This window comes from Bos javanicus, unplaced genomic scaffold (genome assembly GCF_032452875.1).
Source record: "Bos javanicus breed banteng unplaced genomic scaffold, ARS-OSU_banteng_1.0 tig00001810_1, whole genome shotgun sequence".
In the NCBI taxonomy this organism is placed as follows: Eukaryota; Metazoa; Chordata; class Mammalia; order Artiodactyla; family Bovidae; genus Bos; species Bos javanicus.
Genome location: NW_026893782.1, coordinates 1 through 26,563, shown reverse-complemented (window position 1 = coordinate 26,563; position 26,563 = coordinate 1). Strand labels below are relative to the sequence as shown.

Sequence of the window (26,563 nt, the reverse complement as noted above, 5' to 3'; positions counted from 1 at the left end):
TTTCAGTTTTTCCAAACTGTTTTTCTTGTTCTCTCTCCTGTCTTGACTTCTTTTGTATTATTGTATTTCTCTCTCTGATTACCTAGTTAGTTGTGCATTCTTTTATTGCTTACCCCAGAAATTATGATATGTACTCTTGACTTACAGTATTCTAATACAAATAATAACTTGGATCACTCTCCCATTAGTGTTCCTCTGACTCCTGCTTTATCATTTTATTATTACACATAATTATTTTGTATTTTATATGTCTCTTCAGGCATTATTTTTTGTTTTTACAGAGAATATTCATTTCTGTTTTCCCACATCTTCCTATTTATTTAGGGGCTTCTAAGACGCTCAAAGCATTTTATGAAAGAGTTACACATTTCAAAGTTTGTTGATATTTCTAGAAAGCCATTCACATGTAACATATTTATTAAGAACATGGGGTTTACAGTCCCATCTGTAACACTTTGAGTCTCAGTTTCCTCATGGAAATATAGGGAATAATATGTTAAATATAGTATTATCTACCTCATAGGTGGCTGTGAAGATTAAATGAGAAAATAAAGTTAAGCCTCTTACTAGAATGCCATACACAAAGAAAAATTTCATTATTCTGTTGTGGCAAGTACATAATTCCTGAGGTTTAAAAAAGAGTTGTTCTTATATTCTGTATTAGAATCATCATTTTGTCTTTTAAACACTGATTTTCAAAAGAACATGTTTCCTTTCCTAAAGTTTCCCCCTTCATTTTTTTCTCTTTCATCCATCTAATCCAATTATCTATGTCCCAAGGAATTTTGATACTAGAACCTGTGTTTCAATAATAGAAATGTGTTACCGTAATAGAAGCAGCTTAGCCAAGACTGTCAAGTTCACCTTAGAGCCATTTGTAGAATTAAAAAAAAAAATTATTTGTGTAGAAAACAAATAACCCATTATTTCTATTTTCAGCCACAGAAGGCAGCCCATCTGTTGTTTATCTAATATTGATTCAGAAACATATAAAAATAGAACAATAACATCATATCTAACTTAAATTTTAGTTTCATTTTCTGATAACAGTGTGTCCCCTTCACCAGACAATAACAGAAGGACCTGACAGAGGAGCACAGAACTAGAGAAACACTGTTTATGTGTTTAAAAGACAAACTAGAGAAGCATTGTTTATGAAAGGACCATAAGGAAATGGGTATGTTTTGCTCTTCCAACATTAATGACAGCAAGTAATTCTCTATGAATATATAGTATATACTACTAATCTTTTTTTTTTCTGCTACTAATCTTTAAAGTTGGTAAGTATCCTGCCTGTGACTTCCTAGCACCAAACTGATTTTTCCTCAACATTGTTCAGTGCCTGTCATAGAGGGAAAGAGGGAGAGTTACTGAAAAAATATTCAAAGTCTCTTATAGGAAAATATTTTGAAATATTATATTTTAGAAGTATAGACTAGTAAATTTATTTTAAAAGTATTCATCCTATTATGTACAGGCTGTAAAATGCTATCAAGGGGCACTTTTGGATAAATACTTTAAAATATACGAGTCATTTTGGCCTGTGTGAAACAGACTAAATAGCCTAAGCCATGAGTTCCGTTTTAGTCTTAACTCAGATCAACTGGTGGTGGTGGTGGTCATTCGTTAAGTCGTGTCCGACTCTTTGTGACCCATGAACTGCAGCACGCCAGGCTTCCCTGTCCTTCACTATCAAAGAGCCCTGTCTTTTTCACTATCAAAGAGCCCTGTCTTTTTCGGCTACTGTTGTAAATCCCGTAGACTAGCTGATAAACAACAGAAAGTTGTTTCTTGTAGTCCTGGAGGCTGGGGAGTCCCAAGATCATCAGCAGGTGCCACGTCTGGTGAGTCATGTTTCCTGGTTCCTAGACTGCCTGCTGCTTCTCCCTGTCCTCGCAGCACGGGAGCCCATTCCTTCCTGGCCTGACCCCTCCCAGAAAGCCTGCCTCCTAGGATCATCATCATGTGCGGGGTGAAGTTTGAGGGCCCATAAACTGTCAGCCCATTGCAGTCCCTAAGTATACTCTGCATTATTTCAGTCTTTTGAAATAATTCGAGCTTTCCTAATAGCCCAATACATGTTCTTTTTGTTATATGTTCGTTGGGCTCTTGAAAATAATATGTATCAGTGGGAATGCAGTGTTCCGTGTGTATCAGTTCCATCAGGTTTGTCACAAATATAATTCAGATTCCAGTAGCCACGTTGAGTAAAAGCAGAAGTAGGTGAAATTACCTGTAATATATTTTATTTTAACACACCCCAAATATTATCATTTCAGTGTGTAATCAACATGATAAAACCTAATGCAATAGTTCACGTTCTTTTTTTCATGCTAAGTCTTTAAAATCCAGCATGTGTTTCAGGCTTGCAGCGCATCTCATTGTAGAGCCAGCCACATTTCAGGTACTTCATGGTTGCAGGTGACTACGTACCAGGGAGCCCAGTTCCAGGAGAGATGTGTCTTTAATGTCTCCCACTGGGATTATGAACTCGGCTGTTACTCCTTTTCTATTTCTGTCAGTTTTTATGTATTGATATTTTGAGGTTATGTTATTAGGTACATTCAAGTTTAGAATCCTCATCTTCTTGCTAGACTGAACTTGTATCAGTATGAGATGTTCTTTTTTATTGCTAGTAATGCTTCTTTCTTTAGACACTATTTGACAGTGATGTTGCCACGTCAGTTTTCTGTCCGTGTTAGCTTGGGTATCTTTTACTTTCACCTGTCTAAAAGACCTTCCATCTTAACATGTACCTCTGAATAGTGTATAGTTTTCACTGGAATCAGTTTGAGTATTGGCTCTGTTTATAATGTTGATATTTCAGTGTGTAGACACCATGTTGCTGTGTGATTTCTGTTTGTCCCACCTAGTCTGTGTTCTTTGCTCTTGCCTTCTTTTAGAAGTATGAAGTGTTTCTCTAGTTCTGTGCTCCTCTGTCAGGTTGTTGGGTGTACATTTGCAGACACAGTGTGTGTTTTACATTCAAGTCTAACTTAGTACTCTTACTGCCTCCCTGACACGACTGTTTCCTCCTTGTCACTGTCACACTTTAAACGGTTAGATATATTTTTGGCATTAACATCATTGTTTTGTAGAGTTAGTATTTACCCTCACAGTTACCTCATTGTTGGTCTTTACTTGTTTTTTATACTTCCGTCAGAGACTACTTTTCTTTTTCCCAAAGCACTGCCTTTATATTTTTTTTTTAGTTCATGTGTGTGGGTGATGAGTTGTCTCATTTCCATTTGCCCTCAAAGTCTCTGTTTTGCTTTCACTTTCGAAGAGAGTTTTTGTTGGATGTAGAATTCCAGGTTGGTGGTTATTTGTTTTTCAGCATTTTACAGATGCCAGTCCATTATCTTCTGACTTCCTTGTTCTTGGAAAGTCAGCTCTCAGTGTTGTTGTGCCGTTAAAAGCCACACCCTTTTTCCTCTGAGTGCTTGAACATTTGCTTCTTGCCTTAGGCACCCGCAGAGCTGCTGAAACCAATGTGTGGTTTTCATTTTTGACTCAATGGTCTGATTCTTGAACCAACTCTTACCACTGTCCCTGTCAGTCAGTTCAGTCGCTCCGTGTCTGACCCGTTGCAACCCCATGGGCTGCAGCACGCCAGGCTTCCCTGTCCATCACCAACTCCTGGAGCTTGCTCAAGCTCATGTCCATCGAGTCGGTGATGCCATCCAACCAGCTCATCCTCTGTCGTCCCCTTCTCCTCCTGCCTTCAGTCTTCCCCATCATCAGGTTCTTTTCCAGTGAGTCAGCTCTTTGCATCAGGTGGCCAAAGTATTGGAGCTTCAGCATCAGTCTTTCCGATGAATATTCAGGACTGATTTGCATTAGGATTGACTGACTGATTGGATCTCCTAGTAGTCCATGGGGCTCTCAAGACTCTTCTCCAACTCCCCAGTTCAGAAGCATTGATTCTTTGGCATTCAGCCTTCTTCATGGGCCAACTCTCACATCCATACATGACTACTGGAAAAACCATAGCTTTGACTAAATGAACTTTTGTTGGCAGAGTAATGTCTCTGCTTTTTAATATGCTGTCTAGATTTGTCATAGGTTTCCTTCTGAGGAGCAAGCATCTTTTAATTTCACCATCTGCAGTAATTTCGGAGCCCAAGAAAATAAAGTGTGTCACTGTTTCCACTGTTTCCCCATTTATTTGCCATGAAGTGATGGGGCTGGATGCTATGATCTTCATTTTTTGAATGTTGAGTTTTATGCCAGCTTTTTCACTCTCCCCTTTCACTTTCACTAAGAGGCTCTTTAGTTTCAACCCCTGGAGGCATTTCTTATTCCCCTTTCTGTCTTTTCTCCACCATGAGGGTCCCCATTTATAGTTTTTAACAACATAGTTTAACAACAGATTCCTTCAATACATTCTATCCCTTTTTCCCTCTTATATATATATTGTAACTGATCCGTCCTTCAGTTCACCGATCGTCTCTTCAGCTACGTCCAATCTGATGTTAAGGCCAGAGACTGAGTTCTTAAACTCAGTCACTGTTATTGTAAAGTTCTAGATTGGTTTTGATTCTCAGAAATTTTTCCTTTTGTCAAGTATATTTTTGAACAGGTGACATTTGCATCTGATACCTCTAGCATACCTCTGATATGCTGATATATATCTCATACCTCTGGATCTGGTTCAGTTCTTTTTCTCTTGGTCCTGTTTGTTGTTACACCCTCTTTTGCTTCTTTGGTTGCATGTTGGACATTATGTTTGGAAAACCCTAGAGGTTCTGAGTGATGCTGCCTTCTCCAGAGTTTCCTCTGACGCAGACCTCCAGTGGGGACAGAGCTGTCTGTTCACTCAGGGCCTGAGGGACTTGAGGCTTGGGGGTCCTTTTAAGCTCAGTCTCAGCAGCCTTCACCCACCTTCCCCCCCGACCCCAGGGAGGAGCTTTCCAGCGTCTCCAGTGTCTGGAAGCCTGGGGTGCCTCCCAGGGCCCCGCGTTCTCGGCAGGTCCTGAAGCCCACCGTCTCTCCTGAGCACCACGAGGTGACTGATAGTCAGCGCTCAGCCGGTTTGGGCAGAGTGTTGGGTACGTTTTCTGACATCCGGACTGACTCGTCAGGCCTGCGCTTGACTTTTTGTCTCCACAGCCCAAGGAACCCTCCAGAGCTGTGTTAGCCAGCCCCCTCTGCTTGACTTTTTCCCTTCCTTTTCTTCACAGAGTCAGCTTTGCTCAGATGCCCCGAGGGAACGAGCGGCCCTCTCAGTCTCCAGCTCCCTCACTGAGCTTCGCTTTTGTTTGAAATCTTGGATTGTGGCTGCCTAAGGACCTCTTTTAAACCTTATGTAGCTTTTCTAGCTCTTGGTAGGCTGACCTACAAGATGCTTGCGTCTGTCACTGGAAGTGGAGACACCCTGGGGGGGGTCTTCTGTCATCTGAAGCCACATGTAACAGTCACAGTAATTGTCTTGATCAAGTTAATTTGATACCAGGGAAAACAAGAACCAGGGGTCCTTGCTTGGTACCCATGGCTGTGTTTCTGGTCAGAGTCCCCAGCTTGCCTGGGCTGTTTCAGTGCCACGTGAACTTGGGAAGGAGGTGGAGCAGGCGGCCCACGTGGCCTGGAGACAGAGGAGCCGGTCTCCCCTCTGCCCTTGCCCCTGGCGGCCCAGGGCAGGCCTTGCAAGCCGGGCTGCTGGTGGTGGAGGCCAAGGCTGAGGAGGGAGGGGTTACGTGACCTGTATTCTGTGACATGGTCACATGTGGGTTTTCTTTTTCAGTTTGAAAAAATGACTGCTTTTAGTCTTCCCTCCAGTTTCACTTTAAGGTGGAAAATGAAGATTTTATTCGTAAAGTTGAGCACAGTGACCTTACAGTCTTTTTGAAAGCAACAGTTGATGTTTTAAGAACACATCTCAGAGAACTCCAGTAGATAAAGCTAAAAAAAGAGAACGTGTTCAGGGTCAACTGCGGGCAGGACCCCAAACTGTACCCTGTCTCTCCCAGAGTGTGTAATTGGTGAGATGGGTGGATATAGGACCCCAAGCACCCTGGGGACCGAGGTCCTCAAATGACAGCAGAGGTCCAGGCTGAGCCAGGAGCAAGTGGCCTGTGCCCTGGCGAGTGGAGAACCGCGAGGGTGGGAGTGGAGCCAGGAGAGGGGTGGGAGACTCAGGCGGGGTCTGGGAGGCGCTGGCTGTCGCGGCTCGAGGCAGGGACACCCCTGAACCTCCACCATGCAGTCCCCACGGGGCAGAGTCGTCTGGCAGCCGAGGGTCGAAGTAAAGAGGGCGAGTTCACAGCAGGTTGAATGAACCCCTGTACCCACTGTGGGTTCATTTTAAGTGCCTGGAGTGAGGTTGGTCAAGCCCTTGCTGAGCTCGAGTGAGGGAGTCTGACAGGGAGGACCGAGCTCAGGGTGAGAGTGAGGGGCAGCTAGCGTGGTGAGTCCTCCTCAGCTGAGTGGGTTCTGGGGACGCCCTTGAGTTCAGGGCTGCCCTTTCAGTAGCCTCACTGGAGGCTTGTTTGGGGGGTAGAGGGGGCAGAAGCCCACTTAGAAGACGTGCTCATTCCCAGGGGTGGTGGTTTCTGAAGGAGTTTATACTGGTTGGTTCGACTGTGACCCAGTACCTTGCAGGGTCATGTTTGACAGGGGGCCTGAGCTGTGGGCACAGCCTGCCTTCTCCTGCACTCCACACTCAATTGTTGTCTTTTTGGCAGCCCCTCCCCCCTCTCTGCACCCTTGACAGTGGACCTGAGCCCAGCCCCCCTGTTGCCACGGAGCCCCTTGTGACCGAGTGGGTTCCAGTTCTGGGCTCCTGGGAGATGTGCTGGAGGCGGAGCCTTCATGCCATTTGGTGGTCATAGTGTGAGAGCAGTGGTCATAGTGTGAGAACGGTGTGTGTGAGAGTGGTGTGTGAGAGCAGTGTGTGTGAGAGTGGTGGTCGTAGTGTGAGATTGGTGGTGATAGCTCGGTAGCCGAGGTATCCTACCGTGAAACAGCGGTTGCCCCCGAGTGGGGGGCTGCCCCTATCCGCGAGGATGGGTCGCAGAAGGGCCCGCCTTTGGGCGTTATTCCAGCGCTGCAACCCCAAGGCAAAGGCGAAGACTAGGAAGGACTTGGCCTCGGCCCACGTCCTGGAAGCAGAGCGGCCTGAGGTGAGAGCAGCCGGGGGCTGGGCCCGTCAGATTGGCCCTCACCCGGCGAAGCACTGGGGTTGTGTTTCATTTTGTTAGCATGGTTGTGGGCCCTGCCGGCCAGGGCATTCTGGCCTTAGTGGGCAGGATCGACCCCAGCAGCTTTACCTTGTAAGAGGTTGTGCAGTTGCTGCATGGAGGATGGGCGGGGGCCCCACAAGAAGGGAAACACTGGCTGGAGAAGTCACTGGGGCACATGGACTGAGCTATAGAGTCAGTCCTTGAAGCAGAAAGGGTAAGGCCCTTAATGTCTCCCTTCTTGCAAAGAAAGGATATACGGGCTGGAGGAATCTCTGGGGCATGAGGATCGAGCTAGAGAGTCAGTCCTTGAAGCAGAACGGCTAAGCCCGTTAATGTCTCCCATGTTACAAAGCACAGACCAGTGTGTCCAGTATTTTAATGACAGGTACCTACTGCTTACGTGTATGACATACACCCTCATAGCTACACATGTCTACTGCATGCCTCTTACAAGTGCTGGGCACTGTTCTGGGTGCTGAACACTCAGTATGTAGTAGTGGATACGTAGCCCAGGATTTTTTTAATTTCTGCAAAGAAAAATAGAAGAACGAAAGACTCCGTGTGGTTCAGTTTGAGCAAGTTCACCACGTGGACGGCCCCGCATGCACGCAAATTGTGGTAAAGTACATATAACATAAATTTAACATTTTAACCGGTTGATTGAATGACTGGGTGGCTTCTGTGGAGTCAGGCTAACAGATGGCTTTGAGGTGCCATCCGCCTTTTTCCCAGAGGAACACTCCAAAGCCTCGTGGCCTTGTAGACCTTCCTTTTTTTCTTCACTCTCCCCAGTGGCTCCAGGTCTGTGTGTCGTTTAAGAATCTCTTTATCCACTTTGTTGTTAGGTTTACGTTTTGGAAAGTTTCTCAAATGTCCCTGGGTCTTGAGAAGGCAGGCTTGGATTCCAGGTTCTCTCCTGCCGCGTGCCTGCCAGGTCGAGGTGGAGGCTGAAGGCCGGTCTGAGTTGTGGTGGTCTGTGTGGTCTTGGGGTCAGTGGACCCCTCTTCTCTGGAGGGGCATGGAGATCCTTTGTGTGGAGCCTGGAGAGACTTGACAGGGTCAGTCTTCACAGTCTCGCTCTCTTTTTAATTTATGTTTGCATTTAGTTTCTCATTTAACTGTTTTCTAGGAATTTCCAACTCCCGAAGGATACACCTACAGGGAGCAGCTTTGCAAAAGCCAAGAGGAAATCGCTCAGCTGAAAGCTGAAAGAAACAACATCAGGGTCAGTAGGGGGATTCTCACGTGTTGACATTTGCCCCGCGGGGGTCAACGCTGGCCTCCGTGTGCTGTCTTTAAACTTTGTCTGATTTTCAAGTCATTTTCCACATCTTCCCACTGAACAGACCAGGGTGGATCAGTTCTGGGTTCTCATACCTTGCTTCAAATTTCTGATGAGAGCTAATGTAATTTTAGTACATATGAGGGGGGAGTTCTCTTAACTTACATTTTTGTCCATGCTACACTTTGTGTGGGATCTTAGTTCCCCGACCAGGGGTTAAAACCCATGATCCTTGAAGAAGTGTGGAGTCTTAACTACTGGGCCCCTGGGGAAGTCCACTCTAACTTTCGACTGAACTGGCAGGATTCCGACGTGCCTTAGCATGTTTCCGGCTATAGCGTGAGGCTGAGAGGAGTTATCGGCCCGGAATTCGAGCATGAGGTTGAAGGTGTTCCTTTGGCCCTGCCCTGCAGCTGCTGCTGGAGCACCTGGAGTGCCTGGTTTCGCGATATATTCCACCCGTCGGGATGACAGCAGGCAAGCGGCAGGCGCAGTCCCCAGCCGGCATGAGGAGTGAGGTGGAGGTGCTCAGGGCGCTGAAATGGCTCTTTGAATACCACAAGGACCTGGACGAGAAGGTACCAGCCATCCGGCCGTCCTGGATTTGTACACTTGCTGCCTTGTTAGGCGGATGATGCACATATTTATGTAACTAGTTGACTTTTGAGCGTCTTGAATTCTTGTATATACATTTTTTTCTGTAAGAATTCAGAGTTTTATATGGTTAAAAAGCGTTGCCTGCATACATGCTCAGTCGTGTCCGAATCTTTGCAACCCTGTGGACTGTAGCCCACCATGCTCCTCTCTTCATGGGGCTTCCCAGTCATAAATACTGGAGTGGGTGGCCATCTTCTACTCCAGGGAATCTTCCTGACCCAGGGATCGAACCTGCCCTCTTGCATTGGCAGGCGGATTCTTTACCACTGAGCCACCTGGGAAGCCCCCAGTTAAAAAGTATTAGTTGGCATGAATGTCTCAAGATTTATTATATTCTGTATATCAATTTGCAGTTAAAAACTGGGTAACAATTAATTTAGGAGAACATTTTGTTCTCTCAAACTTAGAATTTAAAGCTGTTAACAAGCAGATTCTCTTGACGTTAAGATCAATGAGAGACATTCAAGGTATTCTGTGACAGTATCCATGTATTAGGGTGAGTATACACTAAGAAGTGTACTAACGTATATACACACATCAACACACAGTGACTCGGCCCCTTTTATTTGAGTTGAGAGCGTGATTACGAGTAGCACTCGAAAGGTGTAGTTTGTTAGAAGAAGAATTAGGTGCCACACATAAAGAGGTAAGTTTGATCAGTCATTGTGTAATTTCCATGAAGGGTTTGTCATTTGAATCCTTTCATTTTAAAAAAGAATGAAGGCTGTAGTGGTGGGCATCAGATGTTATTTATCTTTCTGATTGAGGACCCGCCCACCAGGGTTATTTTAATGACTAGTAAACTAGACTTGTGGCTCAGAGTTGCAGGATCTCTTAAGTACCCCTTTTTCCAGCAGAAGACAAATTCTGACTCTAATCACCTGGTGGTATTCGGGATGGATAGCATCACCATGTATTTTCTTTTTATGTTGTGTTTTCAGTTTAGAGTTGAGTTTTCCAGGTGGAGTTTTGCTGTCTTTACTTATTTCTTTACTCTGATTCAATTTTTTCGGTTTTAGCAGATGATTCTTTCAGAGGAGAATAACCAGGAAAAGATACTAACGGACAGGGTGCTTGATGTACATCATGAGCAAGAAAACATGCCAAGCGCCAATGGAAAGGCAAGTCCTTGGTCTCGCTCTCTGTCTGGTTCTCGTCTTACCATCCAGTCTGTGCGGGGCTGTTGGGACCTCTCACCGATGCACCATGTAGGTCTGAGTGGCCACGAGGGTCCTGTGAGCTCCCAGAGCGCAGAAGGCAGTTTTGACCTCACAGATTGCCCGGAAGTACTGTGTTCCCTCCCTCCCAAAACCAGGCTGTGTAAGGCTTCCTTTCCCCCTTAGAGACCCTCCGACGGCTCTCTAAGCCACAAGGAAGACGTGGTTAAGAAGATGGAGCTCCAGGAAATCATAGAGAGGCAGTTGCGGGAGCAGAGCCAGATGGAGGAGCGCCTGGCAGCCCTCTCTGCCCACGTGAAACATCTGGAGGAGGACCTGGACACGGCCAGGAAGGACCTCCTCAAGTCCAAGGACATGAACAGAAAACTTGAGCGGGACGTCCGCGAAGTGAGTGACTGCAGCTGTGTCTGTTGTCCTGAGGTGGAATGTGGGTTTCTTGTTCTCCCGGGGATCTCAGCCTTGGGATGGCTGCGTGAGTAAGAGCAGAGCACTGGAGAGACCACAACTGGCTGCCTCCCTGCCTCTGCATCGAGGTCTCTGGGGTAGAAGAGGCCTGGTCCAGGCGGTCCGTTGGCAGTGGACCAACATGAGGGCAGCCCTGACGCTGTGCCGCACCCTGGGTGTGGACTCCTCATTTCCACAAGTTCTAGGGGGCCCACTGTGTTCCTTTTGTAAAAATTCATTCATCCGTTCATTCATTTATTGGCGTATAGTTGCTTTACACTGCTGTGTCAATTTCTGCTGTACAGCAAAGTGAATCAGTCATCTATCTATCTATCTATCTATTTACGTATCTGTCTCTCTTTTAGATTTCCTGCCCATTTGCTTCACCACAGAGCACTGAGCAGACTTCCCTGTGCTGTACACTAGGTCCTCACTCGTTGACTTTATGTGTAGTATCAGTGCTGTATATATGTCAACCCGAGTCTCCCGGTTCATCCCCGCCCCCCGCCCCCCGCAACTGCCTGTCGAATGTGTTCCTGATGATGCTGAAATTTGCTTCTGATTCACTCAGGCGAGTCTGGTGACACCTGTGGAGCCTGTTCTCTCGGAGAGATGGGAGCATGCTGTGTGGGCTCTGCTGAGGCAGCTTGCCTGGCCATCTTCTCGAGTTTTCTGAGGTTCCGCTCCTTGAAGGGATGTGTGACAGTGATACCGGCGGTCAGACAAGTCGAGTGGTGTTTGCTCACCCTCAGATCCTCAGGCCCGAGCTGTGTAACCATGTGGAATCGTGATGTCTCTGGTGGTCATGTCTGCGGGTGTCCTGATTTATGAGAAACTCCCTAGCGGTCACTGTGAAAACAGAGAGTGCTGGGGACTCAGGCCTCTTCCTGTGAGCCTCGCCTCTCCTCTGTGCACAGACAGACAGCACCCACCCGGCCCACCCCTCCCCCGTGAGACCGTCTCAGAGAGAACCCCTCCAACATGTGGTACAGCAGGTGTACTTGTTTAGTAGCTTGGTGTGAGTAATTCTGTGTGAGAACTCAAAACAGAAATATTTGCACAGGTTTGCATAAGCTATTCACACTACTCTTTGGCAACAGGAGATTAGGTGGCAGAGTTTAATACGTATAGAATTCTAGAAAACGCGTTTTCAAGACCTTTCACTTTTAAAGTTAGGACTTTGCCCACATTGGTTACTTAGTGACCAGGGAGGGACCTGAAGTGGATTTTGAAGTGGCGGACAGGAGTTGCACCAGCAGCAAGTTCTGGTCCTGGTTTGAGCGTTTCATCCATGTGGTGTAACTCTGCTTTTGAAGAACTAGGCTTGAGAAGGCTGCTCCCAGTTGTGTACAATTTGACTTCTGTTTCCACTCGTTAATATTCTACTTTAATTCTGAGGAAATTGCATGAGACTTTTCCAACTTTCACTCGAGGAAACGAGCCTCAGAGCTCCCCGTTGGATCTGTTGAAGGTCCCTCCTTGTTCTGGGTCAAGCCCGCCTGTATGGTGTAGCAGACAGAGGTCCTGACTTCATGCCAGATACCTTCCCTCCTGGAATTCTTGCAATAACAGGGTAGTTTAGTATACTTTTCGTTTGCTGTTTGGGTTTATGATGTAGAAAAGAAGCTTGGTAAACCAAGTGGCTGGACAGAACGTTAAGACAGATGGGTGCCAATCGTGGCAAACGTGACCTTTGGGATAGGCGCATTTTTGCTCACGTCCGAGAAAACTGCCGTGTCTAGGACTTTTATTCTGAGGACGTTAACTTTATGTTTGATTTGAAACTTAGGACGACATCAGTAATAAACTTGAAAATGAAATTGCAAATAAGGATTCTAGGCATCGACAGGTAATGGCTTTTATGAACTGTGTCTGACTTTTATAGTAGTGAATTACTGAGGAAGGAAGGTAAAGATCTTTTCATGTGACTCCCACATTGGAAATCAAGTCCCAGTGTAAAGTTCTTATGACCCTAAAATACTGTGTTCAAAAGTGTGGATGTACATCATGGTAAATCAGCTGTACTGGAAGGAAATACATTTTTAAAAAATTGCGGGTGACTGCAACTTACAGGTTTGAATTATTTGGGACTTGGTTTAACCATTTTGTGGAATTCCATTCCTGACTCTTTTGTTTTACTTGAAGGTGAATCTGTTGGCTTGTTAGAGTTTTTACCGAAAGAGTAGAGAGCAGCAGGGAACTTCACGGCAGCTGGCTGCCTGTTGGGAACTGGGGTCACTGTGACAAAAGGCAGGGTTAGAGCTCCGGTCTGATTAGGGTTTGTACTTCCTGTGGTGTGGTGAGCCTTACTCGCTCCTGTTCCCGAGTGGTCTCAGATAAATCAGGACTTAACCAGGAAAACCAAATCTGGCTTCTCCAAAACAAAGTGAGTCAGTCTGGTGTGTGCCAAAGTGTATCATTGTCCCCATCCCAAAAATAAAATACTAGAAAGCCATTGAAAAGTATGATGGGGAATGCTAATTAAAAGCATCACGATATACAAAATAATGGCTGTAAAAGGCAGATCAGAAAATACTCTGTACCATATGCTATTGTTTTCTGCGGGTTTTAAAGCATAGCATATTGTTTGTGTACGTACATAGAGGAATACGCACACAGAAAAAGTAAGAAAGCTGCTTAGAAACAAATGCTAACCTCTCAGGAACCTGAGCTTATAGATTAATTTTTTTCTTTTTTAAAAAAGAATCTGTCTAAATGTTCTACATTGAAAGTTTTTCAGAGTAAGAAGATCTGTTAAAAGAATAATCGTGCATTTACAAATACTAGTTGACTGGCATTTCACCAGGCATGCTCTTATCAGGTCTGTATTTCAGAGGAGATGAAAGCCATATTTTGGCTTACATGCCCGTAGCCATCTGCGGTCGGTAGGGTTCCCTCTAAATGATGATTCTGGTGATGTTTTAAGAAGGGTCTGTAGTGAACCCTTCTTCCCTTAACTTGTCAATAAGAATGAATAAGATTCTACAGATCTTCTTTAATATAGAAGAACTTTTTTTTTTTTTTTTAAGATGTCCTTGGGGAATGTTTAGGAAAAGCAAATACTCTGGCAGGAGGCGTTCTGCTCACTGAGACCAAGCCCAGGAACACTGAGAGAAAATTTACCCTGAGGGAGCTTCCGAAACAGAATGAATCCACTAGACACGTGCATTTAGGTTTTGTCTCAGCTTACTTAAAGCGACAGTGGCTACACCTCTCGGCCTGTGTTGATCCTCTGCTCTCCCTTTGTAGACAGAGGATAAGAACCGCCAGTTGCAGGAGCGCCTGGAGCTGGTAGAGAAGCTGCAGCAGAGACTGCGGAGGGCAGAGACGCTGCCCGAGGTGGAGGCGGAGCAGGCGCAGAGGGTGGCCTCGCTCTCCAAGGTGCTGCTCTGGGTCCGTGGGGGGCGGGCACAGGGAGGGCCTGTTCCCCTGCTCTCCCACCGCGCCCCTGCCCGTGCTGCTCAGTCCACACAGGAGCGCAGACGTGGGGGTCGTGCTGCCCGTCTGAGATGGGAGCGCTCCCTGAGTGTCAGGCACGCCCCACTTCTGCGTCATCCCTACGTTAATTTCCCTCCAGTTTTGTCCCGAGTTGTGTGTGTGCCTAGGACGCTTCAGCTCCGAGTCACTGCTGCTCAGAGTTCAGTCAGCCACTCAAAGCCTAGCAGGATAGAGACCTAGAAAAATCCCATTCTCGTTTAAGAGATGGCCAAAATAGCTCTGTAATGAACACAGTTTTAAGTTGTTATTCATACACTTGTTAAAGAAGTCCCAGCAGGGTACGTGCAGACCCGAGGCCCCACTCCACACTCGCCGTCCCCAGGAGCCCGCGGGGGAGAGGCCATGTCCTTGGGATGTGGCGCTGCTGGGGGCACCGACCCCATTGCCAGCCAGCCAGCCACCCTGTCCTTCTGACGGGAAAGGTGTTGCCCTGCGCTGCCGGTGTGCACTGGCTGAACATAGAGAGTCGGGCCGGGTCTGTGCTGACGCGGCTGTCGGAAGCCTTGCCAGGAGCTCAGTGAGCGCCCGAGGGGCCATCACGTCGCGGGAGGCCGCCGGTGTCCGGTGCTCACAGACCCTCCCAGAGCAGGGGCACTAACAGCCGCCAGGGGGCACCCTTCTGCCTGTGATCTTCCTCTCCAGGCTTGGTTTCTCCTCTCCCCTGGCATCTCTGCTGTCCATCCCCAGTCGGCCTTGTAGTCCGACCTTTTGTCTTCCGGAAGCTCTACCACTCAGGAGGCTAAACGGTTCGAACTTCCTTCCCAGCTTAGGAAGGTAGAACGTGTGCCTCGGGTTTGCCGCTGTCTGCTGCCCACGCGGGCTCGCCACAGGCAGTCCGAGGAGGGAGCGCAGCGGCCGTGGGTGTGGGGCCTGGGGCACGGGGAGCACGTCTCCTCTCACGAGCTGGTCACCAGCATCCTCCGTGAGCCATGTGTCACACACGAAGCCGCGCAGGCTGTGTGAGCAGGCATGCGGGCGTGCCCCCGGCGAACCCAGGGCCCGTGGTTCGCACAGAGCATGGCCCGCTTGCCGCCCCTGCGATCACAGCCCGCGTGCTGTCAGGACAGGGTTGTTGTGAGCGGAGCTGACGCTGTTCTTGGCCGACAGGCAGGAGAGAGAGACACAGCAGCATCGAGGATAGGCTGCGCCAGATGGAGGCCCAACTGGAGGCAAAGAACAAGGAGCTGCAGCGGGTGCCTGTGCTGACAGGGAGGCGGCGTCTGGGCAGGAGACGTGGCTTGGGCGGGGGCCAGCACTGCCTTTCTCCACCACTCCCGTCTCTGGCATCGAGTGTGTGCCTGTGTGGCCCCATCTGCTGATCCGGGCACCCACCTCCTTGGGAGCAGGGCCAGAGGTGGTCGCCCATAGGCAGTGGGTAGGAGCCAGGGCTTCCCCACATTCAAAGAGGCTGCTTGTTGCTCTGACCAGCCAGTCCGGGGAGCTGCTTGGGATACAGGTGGACCTCCCAACTGCCCCTCAGACAAACCTAGGGGTGCCAGCCCGGGGCCCATGAAACTGAAGGCATGGCACCCAGGTGTGGAGCCTGCTTGCCTCGGACGTGGCGCTGGAGTCCCACATGCCAAACCGCTGGTCCAGACACGGTGTGTGTGTAGGATGGCTGCCTCTAGACAGGAGAACCGCAGTTGCGCTGCAACAGAAGGCGCGTCAGGAAAGGGTGATGGTGGAGGCTCACATCACCGAGTCCTGAGAGAGGTTTCCTGGAAAGGTTGGCCACACGGCAATACAGACCATCCAGGAAATGGAGTGGGGATCCCGGGTCCAGCCTCACGTGTCAGTGCTGTCCCCACCATACCTGTGTTCTTGGGCCTGGACTGCAGAGCCTCACAGGCGGACTTCCAGGGGGCAGTGGTTCTGACTCCCATCGTGAGACCCGCGGTGAGGCGCCCTCCCCGCTTAGGCAGAGAGCTCAATATCTCCCGATCAGGGGTGCACTTCTTACTTTCATAACTGCTGCTCAGAGGCTGTTGAGATCGGGATGCTGTTTATGACTAGACTAAGCCAATTCAAAGTCAACTTTTGTTTTGCTTTAAAAATCTTTGAATGCCGATGCCTTATTGTGGAAGCTGTGACAGGTTTTATTTCCTTGGGCTCAAAAATCACTGCAGACGGTGACTGCAGCCATGAGATTAAAAAATGCTTGCTCCTTGGAAAGCTATGACAAACATAGACAGCATATTGAAAAGTAGAGACATCACTTTGCTGACAAACCATATACTCAAACCATGTATGACAAACCATATACTCAAAACTATGGTTTTTCCGGTAGTACCGTATGGGTGTGAGAGTTGGACCATAAAGAAGGCTGAGCACTGAAGAATTGATGCTTTCCAATTGTGTTGCTGGAGAAGACTCTGCTTTAACAGAAAATAAACTTTTTAAATGTATTACGATGGAGAATTGCAAACATGCACAAAAGTGGATGGAGTAGTATAATAAATACCCATGACCCGTCCCGTCAATTAGTCTCAGCAATTTCTCATACAGAGCCAATCTCAAATAGATCATTCTTTTGTCTTCTCTCCATTTTTTTTTTAATACAGTAGGTCCTAAAACAGCTTTTTAAACCTTGAAATTGATGCTCATCTTATAAAACACAGACTTGGCAACTTTGTTATTGCATTTAAAAATTGCTTGAGGTAATTATTTCCAGTTTTTTAATATGAATTTTCATATTGGAAAAGACCCTGATGCTGGGAAAGATTGAAGTCAGGAAGAGAGTGGATGACAGAGGATGAGATGGTTGGACAGCATCACCAACTCAGTGGACATGAGTTTGAGCAGATGCTTAGCAGAAGTCGAGTTCCATTTTCCTTATGGCTAATCCACTGCTATAACACGTATAGCACTTCTGGTTTTGAACACTGAATGTGTTTGCATTATAGATGGATTTAGAGTGTGTGGCTGTTGTGTGTGGTTCAGAATTCTGAGTAGTCCTTTCAGGGATCACCCAAAAGCTCAGACAAAGCGTGAGCCATTCACGTGGACTGTGCTGTGCGTCAGAAAGATAATACGAGCCACCTACACAATCTAAAATTTCCTAAAAACCAACGGGCTACTCGACGTCCTTCTTTCACCACGAGTCTTGAAATCCTCTGTGTGATTTCCACATCGGGCTTTGCACCAGCCTGTCTCACGTGCTCAGGGGCTGCAGGAGGCGAGTGACTGCCGTGGCCGACAGCACAGAGCTTCCAGGTTGAGTTGAGTGACTCACAAACTTGGCCCGTTTGACTTGTTTTACCCCATGAGCAAGTGAAGTGGGCTGTAGAGGAATGAATGTGAGGAATGCAGGTGAGCTCCATGGAGACAGTTTAAAGCAGTGAGAGGAGGGAGGGCAATAGAGTGAGTCGTGTCCCCCTGACCCGAAACCCCCGCCTGAAGTCCAGCTTCTCTCTACAGACTTCATCGTTGTTAATGGCTTGCCATGTTTCCTCCAGAGAAACCTTTTCTACGCCTGAGATGGAACTTCCTCTTCATTATGGTTTATAAGGGTTAATATTGTTCTGAGTGTTTCTATTTGCTAGGGACTCTTAGAGAACATTTTCTCAGAATTACAATGTTGGGAGTTGATACCTACTGATGTAACCTGTTCTGCACATTTTGGTGCAAGTCACTTTACATCCAAAAAGCAAGCGGTGCAGGCTGTGTCATTTGCTGTTTCGTAGGACCAGCTGATTCTAAACCTGGAAACCCTGAGAGCCGAAGTGGACCAGACGAGACTGCGAGGGGCTCCCTTCCACCACAGGTAGGCTGCTCCCCGGGGCAGCTCCCCTCAGCGCTGTCGAGTGTGACAAGGGCCTGTCTGGTGTGTGGACAGTATGACTGGGTGTTGCTCATGGTCGCACCTCAAGGAGCCTGTAGCTTCGTGGACAGCGAGAGGGAAGAGACAAGCATCGTTCCTTAGGGTCAAACTTGGTACCACGGAGTGGTCGTCACAGGATTGACAACACTCAAAACCACAGGCAGAGGTTTGGAAGTAGGGGGCCGACCAGTTGATATTTGGGCGTATTCATCTGAGGGGCCTGACAGACTGTGACACTGATGTTTCTGAAGAGTCGCAGAAGGTTAATGACCTGTAGTCTTTTGACTGCGGTGGGAGGAATCACCTGGCTTGTGAATGAGGAGAGCAGATTACTGAGCATCCTGATTTTTTCTTCCTCGTTGTTATAGGGGCGGTAATTCTTATTAAGTATTTAAATGTTTCTTTGGCTTCTTCACGGAAAATGGTCACAAGTGAGAGATAAACTTTAGCAAAGGTTATTAAGTGCTTACTGGTGACATTCATTCATCTGTAGGAAATGGACTACTGCTTGAATCCTGACTTAGGAGACAGTTTGGAGCCCATACGCATATTTCTGTGTTTGTGTGCTTAGGGGATCCTCGCAGTCCAGAGCCCCCACCCAGCCTTCTTCTAGAGAAAAGGAGATGTCATTTGAGACAAAGGCAGAGCCAGAAACTGGTCCTGTGTCTGAAACCACGGCGGGTGGAGTTCCAGGAGAGCACGTGCCCTGTATAACAGGAGGGGATGTGGCCGGACTTGGTGGCAGAGCTCCTCCAGGGTGAGGGGCTGGGGCTGTCAGAGGTGGGGAACCCCTGCTCCCGGGGTGGACGAGGTGAGTGTGAGGAGGACTGCGTAGACAGTGGAGGAAGAGGAGGTGGACACGGCCTCCTCCTCTTGGGGGTTTTTGGGTAACGAGGAGGGACCTGGTGCCAGGAACCGAGGCCTGACACAATTGGGGGCTTCAGATGGAGAAGCCTGGGGCCTGGTCACCAGTCCCGTGTGTGTCAGTGAGAGTGAGAGACGAGAAGAGGAAGCAGCCGCGGGGCAGGAGGAGCCGCTGTGCTCTGAAGACAGTGGGCCACAGCGGCTGGTGCGAGGGAGGGGTGTCTCCAGGAGGCAGCTCTGGAGGGGTCACAGCAGTGACTTAGCAGCACAGGTGGGGCCTCAGAGTGGGGCTTGTGGGCAGTGTGGGCTGGGTGGGGGGCACTGTGCTGCCTCAGGAGGGAGGGAGTGGGGACTGAAAACTGGCTCACAGGCAGGGCAGGCACGGCGTATTTGGTGGGACCTCCCAGAGGAATTGGTCACCTTGTCTCTGAGACCTTCTCCCGGAGGAAAGAGCTTCGGGTGAGGAGGGGGAGAGAGATGGAGGCTGCACCCCACGAGGGGACTGGGAGGTGATGGTTGGGGGTCGACCCAACCCGGAGGCCTCTGTGGCCCTCAGAGGACCCTCGAGGGTCCCCAGTCCACAGCAGGACTGTGTCGTACCCCCCACTCAGTTCCCAAGTGTGCTCTAGCCCCAGGCCCTTGGGTGGAAGTGGAGCAGAGAAGGGAACAGTTCTGTCAGGAGGGAGGGGAGATGGGAGGGAAGACAGGTGTGGCTCTGGGAGATTCCAGACTTCCATCTCCTGTGCAGCACAGTGTTCGCAAAACCGTCGAGCAGAGCAGCGTGTGACCCCGAGCAGGCTGAGCTGGTGGTTGGCCCTGGCCACTCTGCAGACGTATGGGGTGTCCTGTCCTCGGAGGAAGGCCCTGTCTCCTGGGTTTAGGGAATCCTGCACATGAAGGCACCACCCTCATCCCAGAGACAAGACCGAGCAGAGCCTGGGTGGTCCTGCAGTGCAGGCGGCTCACAGTCAAGGCGGGGCTGCCCTGCCTCCCAGCAGGCCCCTGCTGAGTGAGCTCCTGGCACCTGCAGGCCCAGGCCTTAGTGCTCAGGGCCTGAGCATCTGTGCTGGGCCTTGTTCAGCCCAGACTCTGGTGACACGCTCACCTCTGCTTTAATGGGAGACACCAGTGGTGCTCAGCTCCGAGCTGTGGGTCCGAGGCTTTTCTGCTGCGGGTTGTCTGAGGCGCCTTTAAAAACACTGAGAGCGGTGCAGACAGTGTTCCAGGCAGACCGGTGATTGTGATCCACAGACTTCCCGTGGGAGGGGGAGGTCAGAGCAGGCGTGGGCCAAAGGGGAGGTGGGGTGCCAAGGGGAAAGCAGAGCAGGTGCACGCCCTGCCCTGGGACCTGAGAGCGGGCTCCAGGGGGACTCTGGACGCCCCAACCCCAGACAGCCGATCCTGTCCTAGTCAGCTCCACACCCTCGCGTCAGCACTGCCTTCCCCACATACGGGAGTTTTCCAGCTGCTGGGGATGAGCCCTGAGTGTCTGCAGAGCAGCGGGCAGCCTGTTGCTATTGGAGCCAGGAGGGCAGTGCCCTCCCGGGGGCCCTTTTGCTGTGAAATTGCCGATCTTCCAAATGGACAGGCTCTGGCTCGTCTGACAGAGTGAGCTCTCTTTTCTTCTAACAGCACTCTTCTTCCCCGTGTGTTTCAGCCGACCCCACTTGGGCAGCGCCCCGGACCTCAGGTTCCCTGTGGCGGACCGGCCGGCAGACTCCTTGGGCAATGGGGCGGTGCTGCGGTGCCCCCAGAAAGGCCGGCTGGCAGCGCTGCATGATGAGCCATCCAAGGCAAGGACCCCGCCGCCCCCTTCCCATTCCTGGTGGGCACCTTATGAGGCACCTGCCCCCTCACACTGTGGTCCTGAGGTGGGTTTGGAACAAAGCGCTGATAGATTGCTTTACGTCTCCCCATTTTCCTTTTTCTGGCTAAGAGTTTACTTTGAAGGCATGCTTTTTTTCCTTAACCAATTTTGATTATTTGTGGCCTACTGTGAGGCCCAGCATGGTACTAATTAGCACAGTTTTGAAATCGTCCTACGAGTAAATGGATACACATATCCATCAGCTTATAGTGAGAAGAATTCTCATTGGGAGTTTAAGTGCCTTTATGTTTTCGCCTCATTCATGCCGTGTATTTGTTCATACATGTCTGTGTTTTGAGCTTCCACATTCAGTGAGCAGTTAGTTTGGGCCAGACATGGTCAGAAGTAGGACTCCAGCAGTGAATTAAAAACCGTGTGTGTCCTTTATCCACTGCTACGTAACGAATCATTGCAAAGCTTAGTGACTTCCCAGGGAGCAGCTCACAGTCCCCAGTGCCTGTACATTGTAGCAGGCGGGCCTGGTTCAGGGCCTCCTGAGGGCAAGGGAAGGGCCCCCAGGGCTGGATGGCAGGCTTTCAGACTCACCTGGCTGCTGGGGACAGGCCGAGGTCCCTGCCGTGTGGCTTTCCCATGGCCTGGCGCTCCTCGGAACACCCTCTGAGAGCAAGAGTGTGGGGTTTAGCCCGGGGCCTTTCACGCCCTGGTCTCAAGGCCGCACACCTTCACTTCTGTTTGCGAGAGTGAGCTGCGAAGTCCTGCCTCGCTCAGGGGCTGAGCAGGAGTTGCCCCTTCTGCCTCTTGAAGGGAGGAGGATGGAAGAATTTGTGGACCCCTTTTTAAACCCGCGCAGCCTGTTGAACAGTAATGAGCAGGGAAAGGAGACCAGAGTGCCTGAGTTGTCCAAGGAGGAGGGGACGATTGTGTGTGAACAGGGTGGCCAGCAAGGTGACACCAGGAGGGTGACCTTGAACCAGAGACCCAGAGGCAGGAAGAGAAGTAGCCACTCGGAGATAGAAAAAGGGTCATGTCAACCAGCGGGGACAAGGGAGAGAGCAGGCCACATCAGGGAGGAGCCTGGGCTCAGGCCTGAGCAGCTCGAGGCCAGAGCCTGTTTCCTGAGGTGAGGAGGGCTGCCAGGGTGGGGAGCTAAGAGCCGGGCCTCAGCCCTGTTGAGGTGGACGAGCCCATTGGGTGTCCCGGGGACGTGTCAGGAGAACAGCTGAGTGTTCCGGCCTGCATCCGGGAGAGAACTCATTCAGCTCAGGGTGGACTTCGGGTCGTGGGCATACAGATGGCATTTAAAGGCACGAGCACAGTAAAGTCACCAGGCGGGTGCCGGTGGAGAGAGATGGGGTGCAAGGGTAGGGCTGTGGGGCATCCTGCATTCCAAGGTTGAGAAGGGGCGCAAGGGACTGAGGAATAACCGCAGGGAGGGCAGGGCCTGGAGCCCAGGGAGAGACATGCTGGGGGCGGGGGGTGGCGTGGGGGAGGGCAAGGAAGGGAAGGGGCTTGGTAACACGGGTTCCTCGAGCCCCCGGGGAATTGCCCTGCAGGGCGGGGCTCACCGCCTGCTGGCAGAGAAGTGGAGACCTGGCGGGGAGGGGGACCATAGAGGCCACTCCCAAGGAGCTTTCAGAGACCCGCAGTGGGCGCTGCAGGGAGCCCTGGAGGAGGAATCTGCTGGTTCCCCTTGTGCGATTGGAAGGCGAGAGAAGGGAGAGGACATGCCGACCGGGCTGATGGGGGTGAACCCATAGGCAGCTGGTTCACTGGAGCAGAGGAGGAATGATGGCAGGCGGTCCCGGAGCCAGCGAATGGGGTAGCCCAGCCCTGGGGCGGGGTCGTGATGAAGACAGGAGGCTAGGGCACTGGACACAGGGGCAGGGAGCCAGCAAGCCAGCACCTCGAGGCTGCCCCTCAGTTCCTTTGAGGTCCTGTCTGGGAAAGAAGGCAGGACCTGGGCGACAGTGTGGCAGGGGGGACGTTTTCCGAGAGAAGGGTGTGAGGTGTGAGAGCGGGAGGGCGGCACGGGGCCCCGCTGGCACTATCCCATGTGTCTCTGATGACAGAGCCACCCTTGCAGGGCGAGGAGCCATCCCCCAGAACAGCCCGAGGGCCTGTGTCCTGAGAGGAGAGCCGCGGAGGGGCTGGCCCTCCCGTATCCTGGCTGCCCCTGCTTGCGCCTCTCTGTGGGTGTTCAGACCAGCCTGGGAAACGGAGGACTGGGAGCCTGCGAGGACGGCACACTCTGGTGAACTGGTACCAGTGATGACCGCTGATAGGGACCCAGCGGCTGCCGAGCTGAAGGGTTCTTTTTTCTTATTTTCCTCCAGCCTGGCTGATGGAGGCATGGATGTATTTTTGTAATTTTCAGTTTCTGTCTCTGACTCCATCAGCCCACCCTTGTGAATAACCTCATAGGATTGCCTGCCGTCCACGCTGAGACCTGAGTGTCACCAGGCCATCTAGGAACTGGATTCTCCCCCTGCCTGTTTCTTGAGTCCTGTTCGCTTAAGAGATGGCAGTGTCTCATGAACATGGCCCATTTATCCAGAGTCAGGGCTTCCATGTAAAATTGGGTTCAGTTCCTGATAGACTTGAGCTGCCCTGAATGTCGCTGATGAGACGTGGTCCTCTCGTGCCCAGGTGCAGACCCCAAAGGAGCAGGACTGGGAGCGCACGCAGCAAGCCAGCATGCTGGCCGACGTGGCCCAGGCGTTTGAGAGTGACGAGGGCGTGTCTGACGACGAGGGCGACAGGGTCGCCCTCTTCAGCTCGGCCACTCAGCTGTCGCCCGGCAGGCAGGCTGATGCCAAGACTCTGACCGTGATGATGCAGGAGCAGCTGGACGCCATCAACGAAGAGATCCGGTGGGTGATCCTGAACTCAGCTCCCCAGAAACTCGGTTTCTCTGAGGAGCTGTCTTCTCCTAGGGACGTCTGAGTGTTCCATAGTAAGAAACCTGACCTCAGGTCTGCTTCAGGAATTTTCAGTTTTGAGATGGCCCTTGATTACAGAGCTCGGTCAGCTGGGGCGTTCTGTCTATGGTGTGGTTTCCGCACTCTGTGGGGGCGGGGGGCGTTGTGGGGTGTCCCCCCTCAGCTCTGAGCCCCAAGGTGGGTGAGGTGCCGAGGTGGTGTCCCCTGCGGCCCGTGGACCCTCCTGTGTCCCTCAGAGCCCCCCATGTTCTGGTGAAAAGCCACCTGGTGAAAGCTGGGGTTTTGAGGTTGGCAAATCCCCACTCAGATCTGCATTTTCCTTTTTAACTTAATGCAGTGTGAAGATTGGCTTGTTGTAAGACAGTGGTCCAAGGACATGTGTTTGAGTTTTTCTCATCTCATCAGTATATTTAAGATGTTTTCTTTAGACACCGTCTTGGCAGTTATAACAATTTTCAAAACAGGATAGAATCCAAAGGCCTGCCTCGTGGTGAGCGGGGGGCCTTGGGTCTGGGTGCAGCCAGGTGGCTGGGGGCCCCGAGGCCTGCCTGGTGCCACACCCGCACAGCTATGCCCGTGTCCCGAGTCCATGTTCAGAGTGGCCGCAGGCCGGTGACCCTGCACAGGACCAGGCAGAGCTGCTGCTCAGACTGTTCTCATCACGTCAGCCCAGGCCGAGGTGCCCGTTCCTGTCGGCCGAGCGGGATGCTCCGGGGGAAAGGCAGGGGGTGAACGGGACAACCAGCAAACGCAGGTGGTGTCGCCTGCCCATTTGACGCCAAGACAGACAGCTTTGTGGGCCGTGTTTGAGCACAGACGAGCTCAGAAAGATGGTCTTTCCGCATCCCTGCAGGAAGTATGGAACGGTTATATATTAATATTTTTATTTTTACAGCAAGTTGTCAGGTAAAAGTGATTTTTCCTTATGCGACAAGTTGACTTGATGTAAATGGTCAATTCTGTCCATCAACTTGTTATCAACAGTGAAAAACTTTCAAGATGTATGAGTAGAAGTGAAGCTGGAGAGTTTACTTCCTGTAAGAATCTTGTATTTTAATTTGAAAGTCATTTTATTTGCATAATCGTGTATTTAAACTGCTATATAAAAACATCCACCACACATTAGGGGAGAAGAGCAGAAACTGTGAATTCTAGGTTAATGCAGCACATTGACATGAATCCAGAAACTCACACAAAGCTGGTGGAGAACCTCATCAAGTGATGCGTTTGTATATATACAACCTTAAAAAAATAAAAAAAAAAGATCAACTCAGCACTTCATCTGGTCTGGAGACTTGTGTTTAGAAACTGCAGCTTGTTTGTGAATTGCTGTTTTGATTATACAGAGTTCCTGATTCCCAGTGGAAAAGACTTGAGGCACTGACATGCATCTCTGCCCTGAGAGCAGGGGAAGTAAGGGTTGTCAACTTGAGGTATCTCCTCAGAGGAAGAGAGTTGCCACCAGGGTCCCTGCAGAAGGTTAGAGTAAATAAGTGAAATCAAGCGTGAATGATCAGGGCCAGTTTGTAAGACTCAACGCTAAGTTATTCTAAGTTTGAGAATATTCAAAAGAGGAAACGTAGAACCTTTTGGCTGAGATGTTCATTGAGCAACTGTTTCTGGAATTTGCTAATCATGACACAGAATGCCAGCCCAAATTTATTGTCCAGATAGGTTCCTCTGCTGACAAAGGCAGGTGACGCATTTTATTCTATTTTAGGTTGATCGAAGAAGAGAAGGAGAACACGGAGCAGCGGGCCGAGGAGACTGAGAGCAGGGAGGGCAGGGGGAGCTTAGGCAGCCTCCGTCGTTTTAAATCAGTGAGCTCCCTCAACCTGCTTCCCACTTCCTCGCATGCTGGCTCCTGCCCACCCCTGCCCAAGCCCAGAAGGAGGCGGCACAGCCTGGCGCAGGAGGGAGACCAGCTGGGCATCATGACTCTGGTATGTGTCTGCCTCCTCCCTGCCGCATCCCTCCCCCAGCACGCTGTTTTTTGTTTGTTTTTTGTTTTTTCTCTTTATACCCAGAAGAAAATCAGGTACATTTGCTACGCTCAGAGGTCTAAAAGTTTTTAAACCGCCTAGTCTTTAATCATTCCACAATGGCACAGCAACAAATTAGTCTTGATATTTGGACCACTACTTAGCACGTCATCATGAACTCAGCCAGAGCCTGCCTCTGTAACGTTGGGCCTGGCCTGTGCTGGGCACAGCAGCTGCAGGGAAGTTTCTGTTCTCAGGGAGCAGACAGCTTCGTGAAAGTAGCCATAGGCAGCTCTCATGGCATGGGAAAGCCGTACAGCACATTCTCCATTGGGGATGCCTGGCTGCAGGGTGCAGGGCATGCGGTGGGAACAAAACCAAGAATCTACACTGGTCTGCTTGCTGATGGACCTGGCCACGCGCTCAGTCCAGCTCTGCGTGTGAAACCAGGTTAAAAGCCCAGGGCCCCAGGGCCCCAGGGAAGACGTCGGGCTGCCTCAGTTTTCTGAGTCTAAAACTGGGATGACGACCTAGGGCTTTTGGTGACAGAGTGTGCAGCTCTAAAGCACATGTTCCAGCTTTCTTGCGTGTTTAGCTTAGGTGTTGTGAGTGTATTGCTGTTTACCCCATGAAATCACGTGTACAACATTCTGCTTTGTAACTGGACTTGTATTGTCTCTTTTTTCTGTTACCACCCATTTCATGTTAGCTGCATTGTTAGTCAGCTTATAATTAAATTAACCGTGAATCATTTTAGCGGCCTGTGAAGTGGTAACCAGTCCATTTTGTGGTCTTTTGACACTGTTTTTATAATTGGCATCATTGGCTAATTAATTGATATTTAAAATTCTTTGATGATTTCTCTGTGGTTTCATGCTTGATTTCTTTCC

The 26,563-nt window shown here is 50.0% G+C and overlaps 1 protein-coding gene across 8 annotated transcripts; it reads left to right on the top strand.

The window, feature by feature from the left end:
- The first annotated feature begins 5,644 nt into the window (after positions 1–5,644).
- Positions 5,645–26,492, top strand: LOC133243993 (liprin-alpha-1-like). 8 transcript variants are annotated; one of them, XM_061410680.1, is made up of 11 exons: positions 7,033–7,121; positions 7,717–7,799; positions 8,311–8,406; positions 8,877–9,041; positions 10,140–10,241; positions 10,464–10,718; positions 13,992–14,123; positions 17,924–18,003; positions 20,582–20,795; positions 23,399–23,622; positions 25,412–26,488. In XM_061410680.1, the coding sequence occupies exons 4-11, from the start codon at positions 8,931–8,933 to the stop codon at positions 25,764–25,766; spliced, it is 1,473 nt and encodes a 490-aa protein (XP_061266664.1). In that variant the 5' UTR covers positions 7,033–7,121; positions 7,717–7,799; positions 8,311–8,406; positions 8,877–8,930; the 3' UTR covers positions 25,767–26,488. The 8 variants fall into 8 exon arrangements, with proteins under 8 accessions (XP_061266661.1, XP_061266662.1, XP_061266658.1 ...); XM_061410674.1 differs by lacking the exon at positions 7,717–7,799 and having other exon boundaries at positions 6,039–7,121; positions 10,143–10,241; positions 25,412–26,489; XM_061410673.1 differs by lacking the exon at positions 7,717–7,799 and having other exon boundaries at positions 6,039–7,121; positions 25,412–26,489.
- Positions 26,493–26,563: the final 71 nt, after the last annotated feature.